A 20,539-nucleotide genomic window follows, 5' to 3' on the forward strand; every position below is an offset into this window, starting at 1 on the left:
ACCCGCACCTTCAGAGTCAGGCACCTAATCGCCAGCACACAAAGACAGACGCCCAGACCGCTCAGCCACCGCTGATAGATAGTTAACAGTTAACGATGATAATCCCTTGCAATTGAAAAGTCAAGCAGAATATATTTGATCTTTCAGCATGTGTAGGCACAACTGCACTCATTCGTTACAACCGATCTTTTGGAAGTGAGAGGGTATAGTTTTATGCCGCTTTTAACAATATATTCCAGCAATATCACCAGAAAAGGGTTTAACACATTGTACCTATGTGAGGAATCGAACCCGGTTCTGACGTGACGAGCGAACGCTTTAACCACTAGGCTGCCTACATAACGCTGTCATGCGCATATACACCTATTGCTCTCTGACAGAACCGTTAACGGTTTTTTCTCTGTGCAGATCTGTTGCAGAACATTAATTCGTGGTCAGACGATTCATTGATTCAAATCAACGTACATCACGTCTACACCACACACACACACACTACGTTTACACCACACACACACGCAAGCACACACACACACACACGCACACAGACAAGTTGGCCAGTGCACCGTTATCGACGTCTTGCATGCGACTTGTGCACCGTCCGCATCGATTATAGGTTACTTCAACTGCCCTGAACAAAGGCGGCCAGTTGTCAGCTCAGCAATCATGAGCATGCGCAGCGCAACTCGTACAGGGGATTCCCCATATCGTTATTTCGCCATGAAATACTGTATATGTTTTCATGGCGGTGGACAGTTGTTTGATCCTCGACTCGCCACGTTTGTCCACACAGAGAAATGATCAACTGAATGTGACGATTGTCTTAGCGTCCGGACCCTCCGGTGACGGTATAGAAGGGGTCAGGAACAGGTACGTGTGTACTGTGACAGTATGTCAGTAAGGGACAGCGTCGTTACCTGCAGGTAGGTCACATCGTTCTACAGTAAATGGCAATATGATGACACCGCTCACATGACGAGCACTTGTTTTAGTGCATGGTATAATTTACTGAAAATTATGTCTATTTACAAATATGTGGTACTAAGCATACGAATCCCTATTAACAAATGCCACGAACGAGAAGCAATGGCGACCAGTTAGAAGCAATATACAACAATATTGCAATTTCCATAAACATTCCAGAACATGGTACACCCCACGTGCTGATTCCTTTATGGGTAGGAAATGTTTCCCCACCGCCCCGAGGTGTAATAAAACATAGCTGTGCCCCAAACTAATATAGTTATAGCACGATGACCCATGTAGCCATGAACTAATACAGTTATAGCACGAGGACCCATGTAGCCATGAACTAATATAGTTATAGAACAAGGAACCATGTAGCCATGAACTAATATAGTTATAGAACGATGACCCATGTAGCCATGAACTAATATAGTTAGAGCAAGATTACCCATTTATCAATGAACTAATATAGTTATAGCAAGAGGACCCATGTAGCCATGAACTAATATAGTTATAGAACGAGGACCCATGTAGCCATGAATTAATACGGTTATAGCACGATTACCCATTTATCAATGAACTAATATAGTTATAGCACGAGGACCCATGTAGCCATGAACAAATATAGTTATAGCACGATTACGCATGTAAACATGAACTAAACAAGTTATAGAACTATGACCCACATATCAATGAACATATACAGTCATAGCTCTATGACCCAGTTATACATGAATTAATATAGTAATAGAACGATTACCCATATATCCATGAACTCAATTAGTTATAGCACGAGGACCCGGGTAGCCATGAACTAATAGGTTATAGCATGAGGACCATTTATCTATTAACTAACATAGTTATAGCACCATGGCCTCTGTGTCCATGAATAAATACATAGTTATGACACGATGACCCATTTATCCGTGAACTAATGTAGTTATAGCACCATGGCCTATGTGTCCATGAAAAATACATAGTTATGACACGATGACCCATTTATCCGTGAACTAATGTAGTTATAGCACCATGGCCTATGTGTCCATGAATAAATACATAGTTATGACACGATGACCCATTTATCCGTGAACTAATGTATGTCCATGAAAATGCATAGTTATGACACGATGACCCATTTATCCGTGAACTAATGTAGTTATAGCACCATGGCCTATGTGTCCATGAAAATGCATAGTTATGACACGATGACCCATTTATCCGTGAACTAGTGTAGTTATAGCACCATGGCCTATGTGTCCATGAAAAATGCATAGTTATGACACGATGACCCATTTATCCGTGAACTAGTGTAGTTATAGCACCATGGCCTATGTGTCCATGAAAAATACATAGTTATGACACGATGACCCATTTATCCGTGAACAAATGTAGTTATAGCACCATGGCCTATGTGTCGATGAATGTATACATAGTTATGACACGATGATCCATTTATCAAGTGAACTAATGTAGTTATAGCACCATGGCCTATGTGTCCATGAATAAACATATAGTTATAAATATGTTATATTTGGGATTACACTTTCTTAGTAAAGTACAAATTCTAGTACTTTTCTAGTTGAGTCCCATCCCGGATTCGAACCAACACCCTCAGAGTCAGGGTGTATCCATGAACTAATTTAGCTGTAGCACGATGACCCGTGTCCATGAACTAATTTAGCTGTAGAACGATGACCAGTGTCCATGAACTAATTTAGCTGTAGTACAATGACCCGTGTATCCATGAACTAATTTAGCTGTAGCACGATGACCCGTGTCCATGAACTAATTTAGCTGTAGTACAATGACCCGTGTATCCATGAACTAATTTAGCTGTAGCACGATGACCCGTGTCCATGAACTAATTTAGCTGTAGTACAATGACCCGTGTATCCATGAACTAATTTAGCTGTAGCACGATGACCCATGTATCCTTGAACTAATTTAGCTGTAGTACAATGACCCGTGTATCCATGAACTAATTTAGCTGTAGCACGATGACCCATGTATCCTTGAACTAATTTAGCTGTAGCACAATGACCCGTGTATCCATGAACTAATTTAGCTGTAGCACGATGACCCGTGTCCATGAACTAATTGAGCTGTAGTACGATAACCCGTCTATCCATGAACTAACTTAGCTGTAGCACGATGACCCGTGTCCATGAACTAGCATAGACCGGATGGTATTAGCTAGGTGTTTGGTGTACTACCTGTACACCACCGCTAGACTGGATGGTAGTAGCTACGTGTTTGGTGTACTACCTGTACACCACCGCTAGATTGGATGGTATTAGCTAGGTGTTTGGTGTACTACCTGTACACCACCGCTAGACCGGATGGTAGTAGCTAGGTGTTTGGTGTACTACCTGTACACCACCGCTAGACTGGATGGTAGTAGCTACGTGTTTGGTGGGCTGCCTGTATACCAGAGCAGAAACAAGTCACGAAATGTAGCACTGACATACCGCACCATCGACACCAATAATTTCAGTCATATGTAAATGGAACGGAAAACGTTGGTCCGTCTGTCATCTTGTCGTGACGTCACTGACGCTCGTCTTCGGTGTTCAGACCTGCCACGTCTCTCTGCTCCCCTGAATCTTTTCACGGTATATGCCTCACAGTTTGCCCAAACACCCTTGCAGTTTGGGATATTCTCCAAGCCAAAATTCACCAAGACAATATTCACAAACCCAAGATTCACGAAGCCAATATTCACCAAGCCAATATTCACAAAGCCGATATTCACCAAGCTGATATTCACCAAGCCAATATTCACCAAGCAAATATTCACCAAGCCGATATTCACCAAGCCAATATTCACCAAGCCAATATTCACCAAGACGATATTCACAAGCCAATATTCACCAAGCTGATATTCATCTTAAAAGATATATTCACCAAACCGATATCTTTTAAGCTGATATTCACCAAGCCAATATTCACCAAGCCAATATTCACCAAGACGATATTCACCAAGCCAATATTCACCATGCTGATATTCATCTTAAAAGATATATTCACCAAACCGATATCTTTTAAGCTGATATTCACCAAGCCAATATTCACCAAGCCAATATTCACCAAACCAATATTCACTAAGACGATATTCACTAAGCCAATATTCACCAAACCAATATTCACCAAACCAATATTCACTAAGACGATATTCACCAAGCCAATATTCACCAAACCAATATTCACCAAACCAATATTCACTAAGCCAATATTCACCAAGCTAATATTCATCACGTTTCCGTTGAGCAGCACAAGATCGACTTACAGCTGAGAGCAATGCGGGTTGTGCGTGTCTATATATAACATGCACACAAACACAATCCCCGTACACTGACCCGAATCAAAATGTCACAGGGAAATGTCGTCATTGTTTTGTTAAGTCGAGATAAACGCACACCTGAGTATAATCATGAGTCATGTCTACCTTGTGGCGCGTTACAACGAAATGTGTCATATGTCTACTCTTTAGACTCAGTGTTACCTGTGCAGTTTATCTAACTTAGGGTTAAACCAACATGAAACATCAAGGCCAATCAGCAACAGATTGACAGAGTACCAGGTAGTGTAGGGGGTTATGTAAATATCCGTGGGAATTACATGTTAATTGTTGGAACCAATACTAATTGTAATCACTGTTGTATATGGATTCGGGGCGGTGGGGTAGCCTAGTGGTTACAGCGTTGGCTTGTCACGCCGAAGACTCGGGTTCGAATCCCCACATGGGTACAATGTGTGAAGCCCATTTCTGGTGTCCCCCGCCGTGATGTTGCTGGAATATTGCTAAAAGCGGCGTAAAACCAAACTCAGTCAGTCAGTCAGTCAGTCAGTCAGTATATGGATTCAGAAAAAAACATGGTTCCATTTTTTCTGTTTGCTGTAAGTGTCATTGTGGGGTGATTGAATATGAGTTCCCAAAACTGCTTGCAACACCACAGACAAAAAATATGTTCGTAAACCTATCACAACATAGTCATGTAGCATATCAGAATGCAGCTTATGAGGTATGACATAGGAATAACCATATAGTATGATTCTCATTTTAATTTGGTAACATAAAATTTGACATAATCATATATATATTAATCAAATATTGTATTTTCTTCATCGCACACCAACATTGTAAGCATTGGCCTATGTTAACGGAAACCATTTATTCAATGAATGTATTCTCCCATTTCAAAATATATACTACTATGACACACTTAAGTAGTAAAAATAGTACCCAGGTAAGGTTCATGTGACTATCATATAGTCATGTACAAGTGTCAACTCAGGCCTACCAGTACAGGCAGAATTGACACACTGACACTCGTGTCTGGGTAATTAAATGACAAATGACATAAAGCCAAATCTGCAGGCAGTGTAAACTAAATGTATTAATACAGAAGTGACAACTTATATCACAGTGAACAGATATCTACATATACTTCCTTTCAAAAGTAATGTAAATGCAGCCACTTACCTCAGGCAACAGTTCTAAACTAAGTTTTGCAAAATAGTCCTAACTGTATGAAGGTACTGTTTACACATGAACTGATGTATTGTAAAACGAATTACTAACGTTGAAAAGATTATTGTCATGAGTTCAATAAATGACAAAAATCAGTGAAAATTGGCAAATTATTGACAACATTTTATACAAAACCGCAGCTGTTCACATGCACGATACTTACACATGCTTTTCAGCAGTTTAATGCATGATCCTGGTGAATTTCATTTGCATAAGGTTTGCAGTTGGTTCCCCAAGTTGGTAGTGAAATCAATCTTCGATGTAACCATATATATATACATATTTTGAAAGGAAGTATATTACAAGTGGGGTATGCAAGAGCGATATATAATGTGTACTAGTATATTTATTTTAACTTTCACAAGGTTTTATCATTTAGGATTAGAGAACATGCCTCCGCCTTGCACAGCAATCTCCATTCATTATTAATTTTTTTTAAAATACTACTGTGTACTTGTACTTTAATGTACTTTCCCTAAACCATACGCACGTAGTCCTTGGATCATACCTAACATAACTACCAAGATTCATTCAAATCCATCCATAAGTTTTTGAGATAGTATTGATATTCCCCATTTATTTAACATTGCCTCTGTACCTCTGTGTACATATACTTTAACATCCACTCTTCAAATAAAAGAAACGCAAAATACAATTTGAAAATAATGATTGAAAGTTTGTACGCATATGTCAAATTAAACATGATTTGAAGGTTGAATATTGTTGTTGGTATGGTTAGAAGAACATGCGGGAGCGACTACAAACATAAACGATTTTGAATGGTTTTATCGATCATGATTGTCATGAAGAGCTTGACTGGTATGGAACACAACCAAAAGCCTCAATTATTGCTTTTCATGTGCAAAGCATGAGTACAACCTAACACTATTAAAGACCCAAATGCATCTCGCAAATTCGTCCAAGACCTTTGCGAGCACTGGATGAGAAAAAGGGGCGTCTCCACGGTGCCGACCGAATTATTGCTATTCGACAATTATAAGCTCGTGGGTGTCGTGGTGAGGACATTCAGCGTTCATTCCAGCACAATAACTCGTTTGATGAATTGTTTTGTGCATTCAAGTTCGACAAATGGCCATCCAAGATCAGGAAGACCGCGGGTCACCACACCGGCCCAAGACCGCGACATCCGGGTAACCCACCAATATTCACCAAGACGATATTCACCAAGCCAATATTCACCAAGCTGATATTCATCAAGCTGATATTCACCAAACTGATATCTTTTAAGCTGATATTCACCAAGCCAATATTCACCAAGCCAATATTCACCAAATCGATATTCACCAAGCTGATATTCACTAAGACGATATTCAATAAGACGATATTCACTAAGCCAAGATTCACCAAACCAACTGCCATCGTTCTTCCCGGGACACAGCACAAGAATGGTTTGGGGCCCAGAGAATGCCCGACCAGACCATCAGGAACCGTCTTTGAGAGGCAGGTAGGCGTGCCAGACGTCCAGAAGTTGCCCCCTTTCTGACACGATTACATCAACGTCCGCGAGTCAGGTGGTGTAACACGGTGCAACAATGCACCTTGGAAACTGGGGGCACATGTGTTCAGTGATGAATCGTGGTTTCCCATCAAGCGACGTGACGGAAGACACCGTGTCTACAGACCAAGCAAAGCAATGAACATTTTGCACCAAACTGCATAAGGCAAGTGGACTGATTTGGTGGAGATTGCATCATGGTGTTAGGAGCCATCTCATACATCTACAGATCGGCATTGGTGCTCAACGTCCAAGACAATCTAACGGCCGCTCCAGACCTCAAACAGCACGTGCTACAGTTGACTACCTCGCCAACAACAACAACGTCAATGTCCTCCCTTGGCCCTCCTGATCCCCGGATCTGAAACCAGTTGGCTTTCTGTGTGATCAGATCGATAAATGTGTATGCCAACGTCGTAATCAACCATTGACCTTTTAACAGTTGTTCAACATGCTGCAGCAGGAATGGAGAAGGATTCCACAGTGAAACATCCAACAACTGATTCGATCTGTGTAAAGGAGGTTTCGTGCAGTTCTAGCAGTAAGAGATGGTCATACAAGGTGGTAACGTCAACGTCACCTTGTGGACAGCAGTAATGGCTATTCTTGTGAAATGTGCACGAGATACCAATGTTTTGCTCTACATAATTTCAATGCTGTATCGCATATTTTCGTTGAGTTACATAAAACTGAATATGACCAATTTTTGCGTTTCTTTTTTTAAGAGTATACTTTCTTCAAAATCTAATTGATTTGCCCTGGGGACATACTCAAGAGATCCAGTAAGTTTTATTGAAATCTATCTCGTAGTTTTTTAGTAAAGTTCCTAACATATAAATCCACACACACAATCATGGTTGAATACATACCCTCTGCAACAAACCTTCGGTTTTGGCAGAGGCAGTTACGATCATAGTAATTGTTATGCACACACACACACATATATATATATATATATATTGGAAATTCATGATGGATCTATATAATGGTAGTTGTAAAACACCCATCACAAGGTACATTTTGACATACTACATGCCTATGTTTTGATAGGTTTATAAAAATATGTTTTTCTCACATTAGTGTTGCACCTCGAGTATGGGTATCGATGTTCAGTTACCCAAGAATGACACTTATAATCATTAGAAAAAAATGGAACCATGTTTTTTTTTTAATCCATATGCAATACTGATTACAATTATCAGTGGTTCCCAAAATTAACATGCACTTCCCACGAAAGCATATTTGCTACATAAGCCAGTCTCATGCGTCAACAAACAATTCCGGCAACAAATCAGCAATCTCATAACATATTCAGACCAACCCCAGTCACCAAATCAACTGGACAGAATACATAATAGTAGTATACACAATGGGGCTACGGGACCGCACAGCAAAATCCTATGTTAAAGAATGGGGAAAAGACCAAAAGGTGCACCTCCACTCAACATTTTAGTATATAGGGACACTTCTTGTTGTCATTGTTTTTTCCTTTTTTTCGCATTCCCATCCAACCCCAAGACAGGTATACGGAAAGTAAAAATGGAGTCCAGCGAAGAAAAACAACAGTATGTCGATGGGGTTTTGACCACTCTCGTGTTGTTTCACCGTCTGCAAAGGTGCACTCGAATTAAATCCACTACTTTCTCTCGAACATAGAGAACCTGTATGACGACGACTGCCTCTTCTGCCAATTGTCCTTGCAGCGAGAAAGAGTCTTGTATCTTCCGGCAGCTATCGGGACAAACAGACCCGCCATGAGGGCACGGACGGCATACTACCCCTTTGCCCAACTACGGCGGACCCAAGGATATGGACGTGGCAGCCCCTCCATGCAGCGAACACCGAAAAGCCACAGACATCCCGGAAGGAATCTACACGTGCCAAAAGTTCGCCATAGCGAAATACGAAGGGAAGAACCGATTGTTGCTGCTACTGGATTCGCCATCGACTGGAGAAAAAACAATTCCGGTGTATGGCTACAGGATACGAGAAAAGGTTCGAGATGCCGGCAGAATAGAACGCCTACGTTTGGTGGGTGGACTGTTTCAGAGCAGGCTGGGCAAAATCTGCCACTCGCCCATATCGAAGAGGAAAGACGATCAAGAAGTTGAGTTGCTGCTCCCAGAGATTGAACGGGAATAACTTTTTCTATTGAGAAACAAAAAAAAAAGACAAAACCTCAAAAAACAAAACAAACCAAAACAAAACCAAAACAAAGCAAGACAAAGATAGACTATTGAACACCACCATTAGTAGTCATTACCGGGATCAATGTTGAAGCGTAGCGCAGCATATCACTTGGAACCAGTAACTTCCTTGAGGTCCTGGCTGTATTTGGGGCGGTTGGGTAGCCTAGTGGTTAAAACGTTTCTCGTTAAACCGTAGATTGTTGCATTGCGTGATGCCTATCTCTGGTGTACCCCGCCGTGATATTGGTGGAATATTGCTCAAAGCGGCTTAAAACAAAACTCACTTACTACTATCTGTAAACAACATGGGTGACGTTGAAAATCATTAAAATCTCAGTCAAATATCACATCATTGGGTCAGAACTGATATCTACATAGCATGGCTTTTGATTTCTTGGAAATATCCTAAAATCTGGTCTTTAATAACTATTTGAACACATGACACGTTTTATGGATAACAACTTCTCTTTTATTCTTTACACGACGTTTCAGAGCTGATTCTTGTTCATTAATTACATTCTGGACGCACTCAACTTCGGTTGTGAAATCCACGAGCACGGGTTTACAAACTTCCAACAATAATCCTGTTTCACCGTCATGAACGTAGCTTGTGTATATTTATATATTGTGGTTGTATTTCAGAAATATACCATGGCGGCTAACCTGGCTATGCCCTCCCACCTGGACTGTCCGATCTGCAAGGAGCCCCTGACCCATCCACGTATCACTGACTGTGGCCACACCTTCTGCCAGGCCTGTCTCCAGAGCCACGTGTTCCATAGCGGCGCCAGATCCCAAGACCGGAAGTGCCCAATCTGCAATAAGGGGTTGAAAATCCCGAAGGGAGGAGTAGAGAAGTTGCCCGTAAACTACCTGGCCGTTCAGGTGAGCTGGAGGCAGTTTATGGTTCGATAGCCATTTTGTGTGGAGCCCATTCTGTTGTCCCATCATGGTATTCTTGCAATATTGGAGACGCCTCTGTGGTGTAGTGGGTAGAGCGTCCATCCGGAAAGCGGAAGGTCGCGGGTTCGATCCACGGCCACGTCATACCAAAAGCATGATACTTGTTGGTCCATGGCTGGCGTTCGGCATTAATGGGTACAACAAGGACTGGTCGGCTCGGAGTCAGTATAATGTGTCTGAGTGGGGTATTTATGCTTAACTATAAACCAGGATAGTCTGGGCTAGTACAAGCAGCCACACACACGTCGTCATATGAGCGAAATATTTTTAAGAACGACGATATACCCCGTTTCACCTCACAGTACTTATTCATTCGGGCGTTCCCCACTCACCCACTGCCAGTTGACATTGTCTCACAAGTAGCATCCTTCCATCATCCAGTAACTTCCCCTGTATCCCCATACTGTCTTCCTGACACCTGAAATAATACTTTACCGACAACCAGTTATATACCATGCCTTTTTAGTTATTTTTACGCCCTAGAATGAATAGAATTACATTGAAGTGTTTCAAGTAAGTCCAAACCTAACTCGAATATTAAAGGCGGCCGCGTTATAGTTAGAACTTACTCGCTAAACAACGAACAACAACAATTGTGTGAGTAAACAAGACAAGTGTCAAATATATAGTCAACCCCCATTGTGTCGACCTCGCCGGGACCAACGGAAAAGTTCGACTTATCCAAGTGTTCGACACATCCGTCAGCATAACAATGAGAGTTTGAGACAAAAGAGTAAATTATTAGTAATTTTGGGGACCCGAAAATGAGTTCGACACATCTAGTTCGAGGCATTAGGGTAAAAATAACGATCGATATAAGAAAATCAGCAGGGTCCGAGAGGTGAGTTCGACACAAGCGAGAATTCGTCTGAACCAAGTTCGAAACATTGGGGTTCGATTGTATATAAGTTTCCATGAGTATTGATATATTTGTTATCTAAAGACACAATTTTGAGGTCCCTGGTGGGTGGTGATCTCACTTCAGTTGCATGTTTTTATTTTATATTGTTTTCTGCAGTAATAGATTTTAGTACAACAAACAAGTTTTAAACCAAATCTGTAATATTCTTGTATTTTTACTGTCCTTCGACGACAGGTTTATATGGTATATATTTATTGTGGTTTAATTGATAGATTGTTTTCGTCACGGTATGGCTGAAATACTGCCGATGTGACGTTAAATATTGACTCACTCACTCACTCACAAGTTTGAGATTCTATATATCGTAGTGTTCTAGTAACTCGGGATATTTAAATAAACTCATCCATTGTTATCTACAACTGAACCAAATCTCTCTGATGCAGGTGAAGTCGGCAGTGGACGAGGCGAGAGCGATCCATACGGACACTCAATGTGTCGCCTGCAGCTCCGCGACAACGGTCGGCGTGTTCTGCCAGACTTGCCAGGACTACCTGTGTGGCAGGTGTGGGAAGAAGCACCTGGAGGTGTTCACCAGCCATGACGTCACAGAAAACCTGGACAATATCCCCACAGCGAAGTGTAAGATCCACCCTGGGAAGACGATCAACTGCTTCTGCTCCCACTGCATGACCGAGGTGTGTCCACTGTGTGCCACCTGCTCCCACTCTGATGCTCCGCACAGAGTTATCCCCCTTGAGGAAGCAAAGAATGAGTTAATGAAGGTCGTTAAAGGCAAACTTCTCACACTGAAGGACATGAAGAAGAAAGTTTCAGGAGATCAGGACACGATCGATAGGTTGCGGCAGTCAGCGGTAGATAACTATGCTCTACAGAAAGGCATGGTAGACTCCACAGCAGATGACGCTGTGCGGAGAATACGAGAGAAGCAACAGGATTTACAGAAGAGGATCCAGAATCTCCATGACAACAACATCAGGATGCTTGACCTGCACGATCGCTCAACGGAAGAGAAATCTTCTTTGCTAGATGCTACCCTGACTGACGTTGAGGCAGCGATACAGGGTATAACTATATCCGACTTCTACAACAAGAGACATGAGGTGGAGGTGAAGCTGAAGGAAACAGATGATTTGTCCTGTGCTGCGGACACAAGTTTTGCCATCCACGAATACACCTTCAACAGAGAAGGAAACTGTATTGAGTTAGGAGACATCACTTTGCCAGAACGTGGTTCCTTAACGGATATTGACCTCCTAAAGTCCCACGTGTACAACGAGGGGGGAGACGAGGGGGGAGATGAGGGGGGAGATGAGGTGGTTGAGCGGAGGAGGAGACCAGAACAGCCGGAACCTCTACCTGTCCCAATGGTGATGAAAGATGAGACCGAGAGGAAGGCATATATTGTAGGGTCCCCCGCGCTGCTGTCCAGCTACGTGCTGGAGAGCGGTGTGGACAGCATCCCGTTCAAGCTGGTCGGCTTGGGACTGATGCCGAATGATGAAGTGGTCTACGCTTACAACACCAATACCATGGGCCAGGTCGTGATGTGCACCATCGTCGACAAGCATCAGGTTGTGTACCATCGGAGAAAAGGCATCGCTGCTTTTGCTATGTACCGAGAACACGAGTGTGGCGTAGTGCTTGAGGACGACTGCAACGTGAGCCGGCTGTTCCTCAAGGAGGTCCCGTCAGAGAGGGAAGCATCGTGCACAACCCAAAAGATCAGTTGTCGGGCAGCCAACATCGGTGCTCTGGCCTTTCATCTTGATGGTGTAATGGTTCTCTTCGACAAGGACAAGACGTGCCTCACAGGCATCGACCGCCAGAGCAAGCGGCCTTTCAACCTGCAAGGAAACAGGAACGAGGAGTCGGGTCGCTTCAGCACCGTCACTGACCTTGCAAGTGGTCCACAAGGGGAGATAATCCTGTACGATGGTGAGAAGCGTCGCCTTGTTATCTTCAGTAGTGATACAAAGTTCCTTAACTACATCGATCTGAGCAGTCTCAGCTCCTCCTGCAGCATTGACTGCGACGACTACGGGACAGTGTTCATTGCCGACAGGAAACAGGGAAAGGTCGTCCGGTGCGGTATCTCCGGCCAGGAAGACATCCTGGAAGTGTTGAATGCGACCCATGGTATCACATCCCCATGTTGCCTGTGCGTCAGCGAGACCAAGCTTGCTGTTGGGAATGCCAAGTCTTTCAGCGAAGCGGAAATCCGCGTGTTTGAACTGAGTGTGTCCTTGTCAAATGGTTGACCATGAAGGCTTTTCGACATTATCCAACTCGCTGCGCCATATTTGGTCCTTTTGTTCGTTTGGGGTGCTTGGGTCGTAATTAGGCTGTAGGTGAATCATCTGGGGCTGATTTCGGGGCCCACTGTTTACTATCAATCTGACAGTTCCTCGAACACACCCTGACAATCTGAAAATAAAGAGTACTCATTGAGACTTGAGTGCTTGCACCTGTCACATAAACCTGTGTATCAGTTGTTACCTTGCACCTGTCGGGTAAACTTGTGTATCAGTTGTTACCTTGCACCTGTCGGGTAAACCTGTGTATCAGTTGTTACCTTGCACTTGTCAGGTAAGCATGTGTATCAGTTGTTACCTTGCACCTGTCGGGTAAACCTGTGTATCAGTTGTTACCTTGCACCTGTCGGGTAAACCTGTGTATCAGTTGTTACCTTGCACCTGTCAGGGAAAACCTGTGTATCAGTTGTTACCTTGCACCTGTCAGGTAAACCTGTGTATCAGTTGTTACCTTGCACCTGTCGGGTAAACCTGTGTATCAGTTGTTTCCTTGCACCTGTCGGGTAAACCTGTGTATCAGTTGTTACCTTGCACCTGTCGGGTAAACCTGTGTATCAGTTGTTACCTTGCACCTGTCAGGGAAAACCTGTGTATCAGTTGTTACCTTGCACCTGTCGGGTAAACCTGTGTATCAGTTGTTACCTTGCACCTGTCGGGTAAACCTGTGTATCAGTTGTTACCTTGCACCTGTCGGGTAAACCTGTGTACCAGTTGTTACCTTGCACCTGTCGGGTAAACCTGTGTATCAGTTGTTACCTTGCACCTGTCGGGTAAACCTGTGTATCAGTTGTTACCTTGCACCTGTCGGGTAAACCTGTGTATCAGTTGTTACCTTGCACCTGTCAGGTAAACCTGTGTATCAGTTGTTACCTTGCACCTGTCGGGTAAACCTGTGTATCAGTTGTTACCTTGCACCTGTCGGGTAAACCTGTGTATCAGTTGTTACCTTGCACCTGTCGGGTAAACCTGTGTATCAGTTGTTACCTTGCACCTGTCGGGTAAACCTGTGTATCAGTTGTTACCTTGCACCTGTCAGGTAAACCTGTGTATCAGTTGTTACCTTGCACCTGTCAGGTAAACCTGTGTATCAGTTGATACCTTGCACCTGTCGGGTAAACCTGTGTATCAGTTGTTACATTGCACCTGTCGGGTAAACCTGTGTATCAGTTGTTACCTGTCAGGTAAACCTGTGTCAGTTGTTACCTTGCACCTGGGTAAACCTGTGTATCACTTGTTACCTTGCACCTGTCAGGTAAACCTATGTACCAGTTGATACCTTGCACCTGTCAGATAAACCTGTGTATCAGTTGTTATCTTGCACCTGTCGGGTAAACCTGTGTATCACTTGTTACCTTGCACCTGTCAGGTAAACCTATGTATCAGTTGTTACCTTGCACCTGTCAGGTACACCTGTGTATCAGTTGTTACCTTGCACCTGTTAGGTAAACCTGTGTACCAGTTGATACCTTGCACCTGTCAGATAAACCGGTGTATCAGTTGTTAGCTCGGACCTGTCAGGTAAACCTGTGTATCAGTTGTTACCTTGCACCTGTCGGGTAAACCTGTGTATCACTTGTTACCTTGCACCTGTCAGGTAAACCTATGTATCAGTTGTTACCTTGCACCTGTCAGGTACACCTGTGTATCAGTTGTTACCTTGCACCTGTTAGGTAAACCTGTGTACCAGTTGATACCTTGCACCTGTCAGATAAACCTGTGTATCAGTTGTTAGCTCGGACCTGTCAGGTACACCTGTGTGTCAGTTGTTAGTTCGGACCTGTCAGGTAAACCTGTCTATCAGTTGTTAGCTCGGACCTGTCAGGTAAACCTGTGTATCAGTTGTTAGCTCAGACATGTCATGTAAACCTGTTTATCAGTTGTTAGCTCGGACATGTCATGTAAACCTGTGTATCAGTTGTTAGCTCGGACCTGTCAGGTAAACCTGTGTATCAGTTGTTAGCTCGGACATGTCATGTAAATCTGTGTACCTGTTGTTAGCTCGGACCTGTCAGGTAAACCTGTGTATCAGTTGTTAGCTCGGACCTGTCAGGTAAACCTGTGTATCGGTTGTTAGCTCGGACCTGTCAGGTAAACCTGTGTATCAGTTGTTAGCTCGGACCTGTCAGGTAAACCTGTGTACCTGTTGTTAGCTCGGACCTGTCAGGTAAACCTGTGTATCAGTTGTTAGCTCGGACATGTCAGGTAAACCTGTGTATCGGTTGTTAGCTCGCACATGTCAGGTAAACCTGTGTATCAGTTCTTAGCTCGGACATGTCAGGTAAACCTGTGTACCAGTTGTTAGCTCGGACCTGTCAGGTAAACCTGTGTATCAGTTGTTAGCTCGGACCTGTCAGGTAAACCTGTGTATCAGTTGTTAGCTCGGACATGTCAGGTAAACCTGTGTATCGGTTGTTAGCTCGGACATGTCAGGTAAACCTGTGTATCGGTTGTTAGCTCGCACATGTCAGGTAAACCTGTGTATCGGTTGTTAGCTCGGACATGTCAGGTAAACCTGTGTATCGGTTGTTAGCTCGCACATGTCAGGTAAACCTGTGTACCTGTTGTTAGCTCGCACATGTCAGGTAAACCTGTGTATCGGTTGTTAGCTCGCACATGTCAGGTAAACCTGTGTATCAGTTGTTAGCTCGGACATGTCGGGTAAACCTGTGTACCTGTTGTTGTTTTTGTTTGTTTTTGTATATTCTCATTTAAATGTATATTTATAATGCGCCTATTCCACAGCCTAAGGCATGCTCAAAACGCTACAGAATGTTTACAGTTGAATTTATATAATGTGCTGAGAAAAAGTGTATTTTCACTCTGGACTTTGTGTGTTTGAGCGCAAGTTGCGTGCGGGGACATACGGATGTAGGAGTTCGGAGAAGTGTGAGGAGGGAGCTAAACCATGGAGGCAGTTGTAAGTCAGACAGAGGATCTTAATGTCAACTCTGGCCCTAACCAGTAGTCAATGCAGTTCTTTCAACACGGGTGCCACGTGGGAACGTTTAGAAGTCTTGCTGATGATGCGGGCGGAAGTGTTTTGGATCTTTTGAAGCTTATCAAAGTAGCTAGAAATGGGCTTAGAGTTGGACCTGTCGGGTAAACTGTGTAGATGATGATAGATGAGACAATACTGCAAGGTAACGGAACATCAAGCATGACGTTTTCCCCGTGAACATTGATCTGCACGTGCATATATATTCCCGACTCCAGTTTTGGCGCCATCGTTATGTCTCTGTTCGGTTCCACTACGCTAAATCAAAATCACATGCTACCTGAGCGAGCACCGTATGTAAACAACTGAAGAGACAGAGACATGTGACAGCTGTGATTGGATGAAATAGTGTGAGAGGTTTATGTTTTTTGAAAGCACATCCATCTCGTAATTAAAACTGACCACAATCTTAAGTATTTAGTGCTGTCATTTTTATCACCATGACATGCTTATGTGTGTACAGATATTTTCCTGTAGGTGACATTTGGTGCGGAATTGGGGTTGATGTGTTCAGCCGGACAAGTTGGCCAGATATTGTGTTTTATTGTAGTTTAAAGGCCAGATTGTACCCATGTGTACATGGAATAGATATGGCTGTTGATAGGCTGGACAATTCTAAAAACATATAAGGTTACTATTGAAGTCAATGGGAAAACATTTGGTGCTGTGTAACCTATAAGCCTGAGCGATTGGCAACTGGAAGCGGGAAGTAAACTGAGGTGTTACCACAGTGGAGTCTCGTTATGACAGACCAATGAGGAGCTCTGTAACATTAGTCACGCTGTAGGACCTCATAATGAAAAGCATTTCTTTCTTAGTGAGAGTAACAGAATCTTGTGTTTGCTGTACTTGTTGACTTTTTGAACTCTTATACTTGTGATATAAGCAGTGTTTAGTTGGTGTCACGTGGTCCTGTAAACTTCAGCAATGTCGGTGGCGGAGAGAACAGCATGGGTGACCGCTAGTCTGTCTCACAGTCCCTGAACCACATTATTTTCCAACTGCCAACTCTCTCGGCAGTGGTAAAGCCCTAAATAAAACAAGTCTAGATTTCCTCAGGAATCTCTGGTCTCCCTGGGGCTGCTTTTCAATTTAAATGGGCTTGTTTCTTACTATCAAAATTATATATATTCAGAGACTAAGCATTAGTCTATGGTGACTGCCAGCGGCAGCTCAGGTTTCACCTCTGCCCCACACGGACACACATGCACTGTTTCTTGGACAAGTGACTTTGTTCGAAATATGTTTCTGCGCAGCCAGCAATGAACGGGTATCCGATGACATGTTACTGTGATGGGTTGTATTATTCCGAGGAAGATGAGGATGAACGTCGAGTGCAAACTGATCCATTTGTTATAATGTTGTGTTCTTAGCATGTTGTCATGTGTATTCGTATTGAATTCTTCTTTCTTCTTCTTTTCATTCTAATCAGATCTTATTAATGTGTTATTACTCGCCCGTGGAAGATAATGTGTCTTTATTACTCGCCCGTAGAAGATACTGCAGTGTAATATTTTTTGCGGCATTATTATATTCTTAAGGGTGAAATACTGTAAATATTGGTGAAAATAAAATGGTATTTTCACTGAGTAGAATATCACTTTTATCTGGAACTAGTTTCTGATTAAAGAGCTATGCAGACTTACTCGATGTCTCGATCATTTATAAACAATGATCAAAACATGATAAATAGAATATTTTGTTAATGTTGCCAAATAACATGTATATTTCATCTCGTGACCACTCGATGAAATATATAGAGAATACTACATGAGGTCTCATTACATACGAATTATACGAAACGATCGAGTGTCCTTCCTGTGGTATCTGACCGAGGGAAAGCGAGTGTCCTTCCTGTGGTGTCTGACCGAGGGAAAGCGAGTCTCCTTCCTGTGGTATCTGACCGAGGGAAAGCGAGGTCAGATAAAATCACACTCCGGCACAGCGATGACTTAACATGGAACTCTGGGTAGGAGAGTGAGATAGCATAGGAAGGTCACGAGTTTCGTATAATTCGTATGTAATGAGACCGAGTGTGGTATTTTATTTATTTCCCACGTCTTCAGTGCCTTAAATTGACAAAATAGCGTATTTTTGTTATTTTTATGGTTTCAAACCGAAACCGGTTTCATAAAGACGATGAAGAGTTTTGTACTGTAGTACAATATTTGCATGACGTCACACTGTTATGACGTCACTGCCTTGGTAACCGACGTCACGATGCATGTCAGTTGCCATCGCCTCGTACAGCCTCCTACAGTAAACTACTCCGTAGCACCTCGTTTCTTGGTTTCCAGTTGCTTCATTCGGCTAACATCACTGGTGGAAACATTGTTTTTATCTTTTTCTACGGATATGATGTCTCAGTTCGACTCACAATTAAACAGTGACACGGCAACGTTCGAAATGTTTACATTCCCACAATGAATTTAAGTTGTAGAATGAATGAATTCACGGGTTTGTTATGAATGAAAAAATAGTTACGTCAGAATGTGACCTAATTGAGAGGTCATCGGTTATCAAATCAAATCGTTAGAATCGCAGGTCAAGTCGTTACGACACAGGTCAACGCGATACGACACTCGTGTGATGTACGAGAATTGTATGCAACTACCCATACGTTGACCACGTGGGTAATAAACATGTTTTTTTACATCAACAAAATATCCTCTATATGCTTACAGTGTGTAATTACTGCTAGACATATGAAGTCCTAATTGTTACAGTTATGACGTCACAATGCTAAAGCCTCTGTCGCAGTGTTATTAGACCATGCTTGATTCGCGGAAAATTGATATGAATTCTTATATGAATTGCTAGTATATCCGTGGTGTACAGTCCCAGGACGACTGTCATTGGTTGTTAGTAAAGTGGGCGGGGCTTGTCTTGTATCGTTGAACAACGTCATTGGTATCGACGTCGACAGCTTTGGTTTGTATTTTTGCGAAGATGATTATAAATCAGTCTGTGAAGTTACTGCTGTTGACGTTATATTGATTGATTTCAGTATTTTTTCTTTTGTTCGTGGAGACCTAAACGTACACACTAGTCTACAGGATTGCACATGGTGTGAGGATGTTAGTTTCATGAAATCAATCAAAGATGCCAAGCTAACCGTGGCCCCAGTTCCTGCACGTGTTGTAATGAGGGAACCAGTGAGATCAGGAGGCGGACGTATCTCCAGTGTCCGGTCCAACGTGTGTTTCACATGTATAATGTGTGGGTCACTCTAGGCCTAGTTCACGACTGTTGGTTTGGTTCAAGCAGCTGGGTTGACTGCATTGACCAACCGATTGACTTCAATGAGATATTTGCTTGTTTTACGTCACTCCAAGCAATGTTCCAGGTGTGTGACGGTACGTGGAATTTTAATATCCAAATATGAACGTGATAAACCCGTGATTGATAGTAGGAACACCAACCGATGGCAGCGAGGTCCCTCCCTCCCATATCACAGCGCTAACCCACCCACTACAGTCCGTTTGACTTCATTTGAGACCGATGAATTGCTCACTAACACAAAATCTAATACATGCAACAAAATCAAACTTTGCACAGTCACATGAAATCGACAGACCAACTAAGATAATTTGTCTCATAATTTTGGACATCCGAATAAAAAAGTTGTTTAACAAACGATCATTATTTTGTTGTCACTTTTCGCTATTTCTTACGAGGGAGGACCACTTGCTGGTAGAACAGCCAGGTAACCAACAAGCGTGTGTAGTGAAATTTCAATTTCACACGTACAACTAGCACAACTGGCTGTTCTACCAGCAAGTTGTCCTCCCTCAAAGAAATAGCGAAAAGTGACCACAAAATAATGATCGTTTGTTAAACAACTTTTTATTCGGGTGTCCAAAATTATGAGACAAATCATCAGAGTTCTGTCGATTTCATGTGACTGTGCAAAGTTTGATTTTGTTGCATGTATTAGATTTTGTGTTAGTGAGCAATTCATCGGTCTCAAATGAACTCAAATGGACTATACCTAGTCGTCTCCTGTCACGGGTATTGTCTGCCGGAAACAATCCTGACTATAGGCTGAGTGGGGAGGCTGTTATAACTCTCAGACACTGTAGTGGACATGGAGTTTGGGATTCAGAGGTGATGATATGAAATACATGTTAGATATCATGGAATATCCTTTATATGTCGCCATATTGTTTAAACAGGAAATATATCTG

General features: G+C 42.7%; 1 protein-coding gene across 2 annotated transcripts; it reads left to right on the plus strand.

Moving 5' to 3' along the window:
• Positions 1–692: 692 nt before the first annotated feature.
• LOC124258413 lies at positions 693–17,995 on the plus strand. Of its 2 annotated transcripts, XM_046692511.1 has the most exons (5): positions 693–867; positions 9,842–10,084; positions 11,468–14,507; positions 14,876–14,951; positions 15,294–17,995. In XM_046692511.1, the coding sequence occupies exons 2-3, from the start codon at positions 9,851–9,853 to the stop codon at positions 13,301–13,303; spliced, it is 2,070 nt and encodes a 689-aa protein (XP_046548467.1). In that variant the 5' UTR covers positions 693–867; positions 9,842–9,850; the 3' UTR covers positions 13,304–14,507; positions 14,876–14,951; positions 15,294–17,995. The 2 variants fall into 2 exon arrangements, with proteins under 2 accessions (XP_046548467.1, XP_046548466.1); XM_046692510.1 differs by having other exon boundaries at positions 14,876–17,995.
• Positions 17,996–20,539: the final 2,544 nt, after the last annotated feature.

This window comes from Haliotis rubra, unplaced genomic scaffold (assembly GCF_003918875.1).
Source record: "Haliotis rubra isolate DU_JTF1 unplaced genomic scaffold, ASM391887v1 Scf692, whole genome shotgun sequence".
NCBI lineage: Eukaryota > Metazoa > Mollusca > Gastropoda > Lepetellida > Haliotidae > Haliotis > Haliotis rubra.

Coding starts and splice junctions, on each gene's coding strand:
- LOC124258413 (XM_046692510.1), top strand. CDS start 9,851: ATGGCGGCTAACCTGGCTATGCCCTCCCACCTGGACTGTCCGATCTGC. Junction 10,085..11,467: donor TAAACTACCTGGCCGTTCAG/GTGAGCTGGAGG, acceptor TCTCTGATGCAG/GTGAAGTCGGCAGTGGACGA.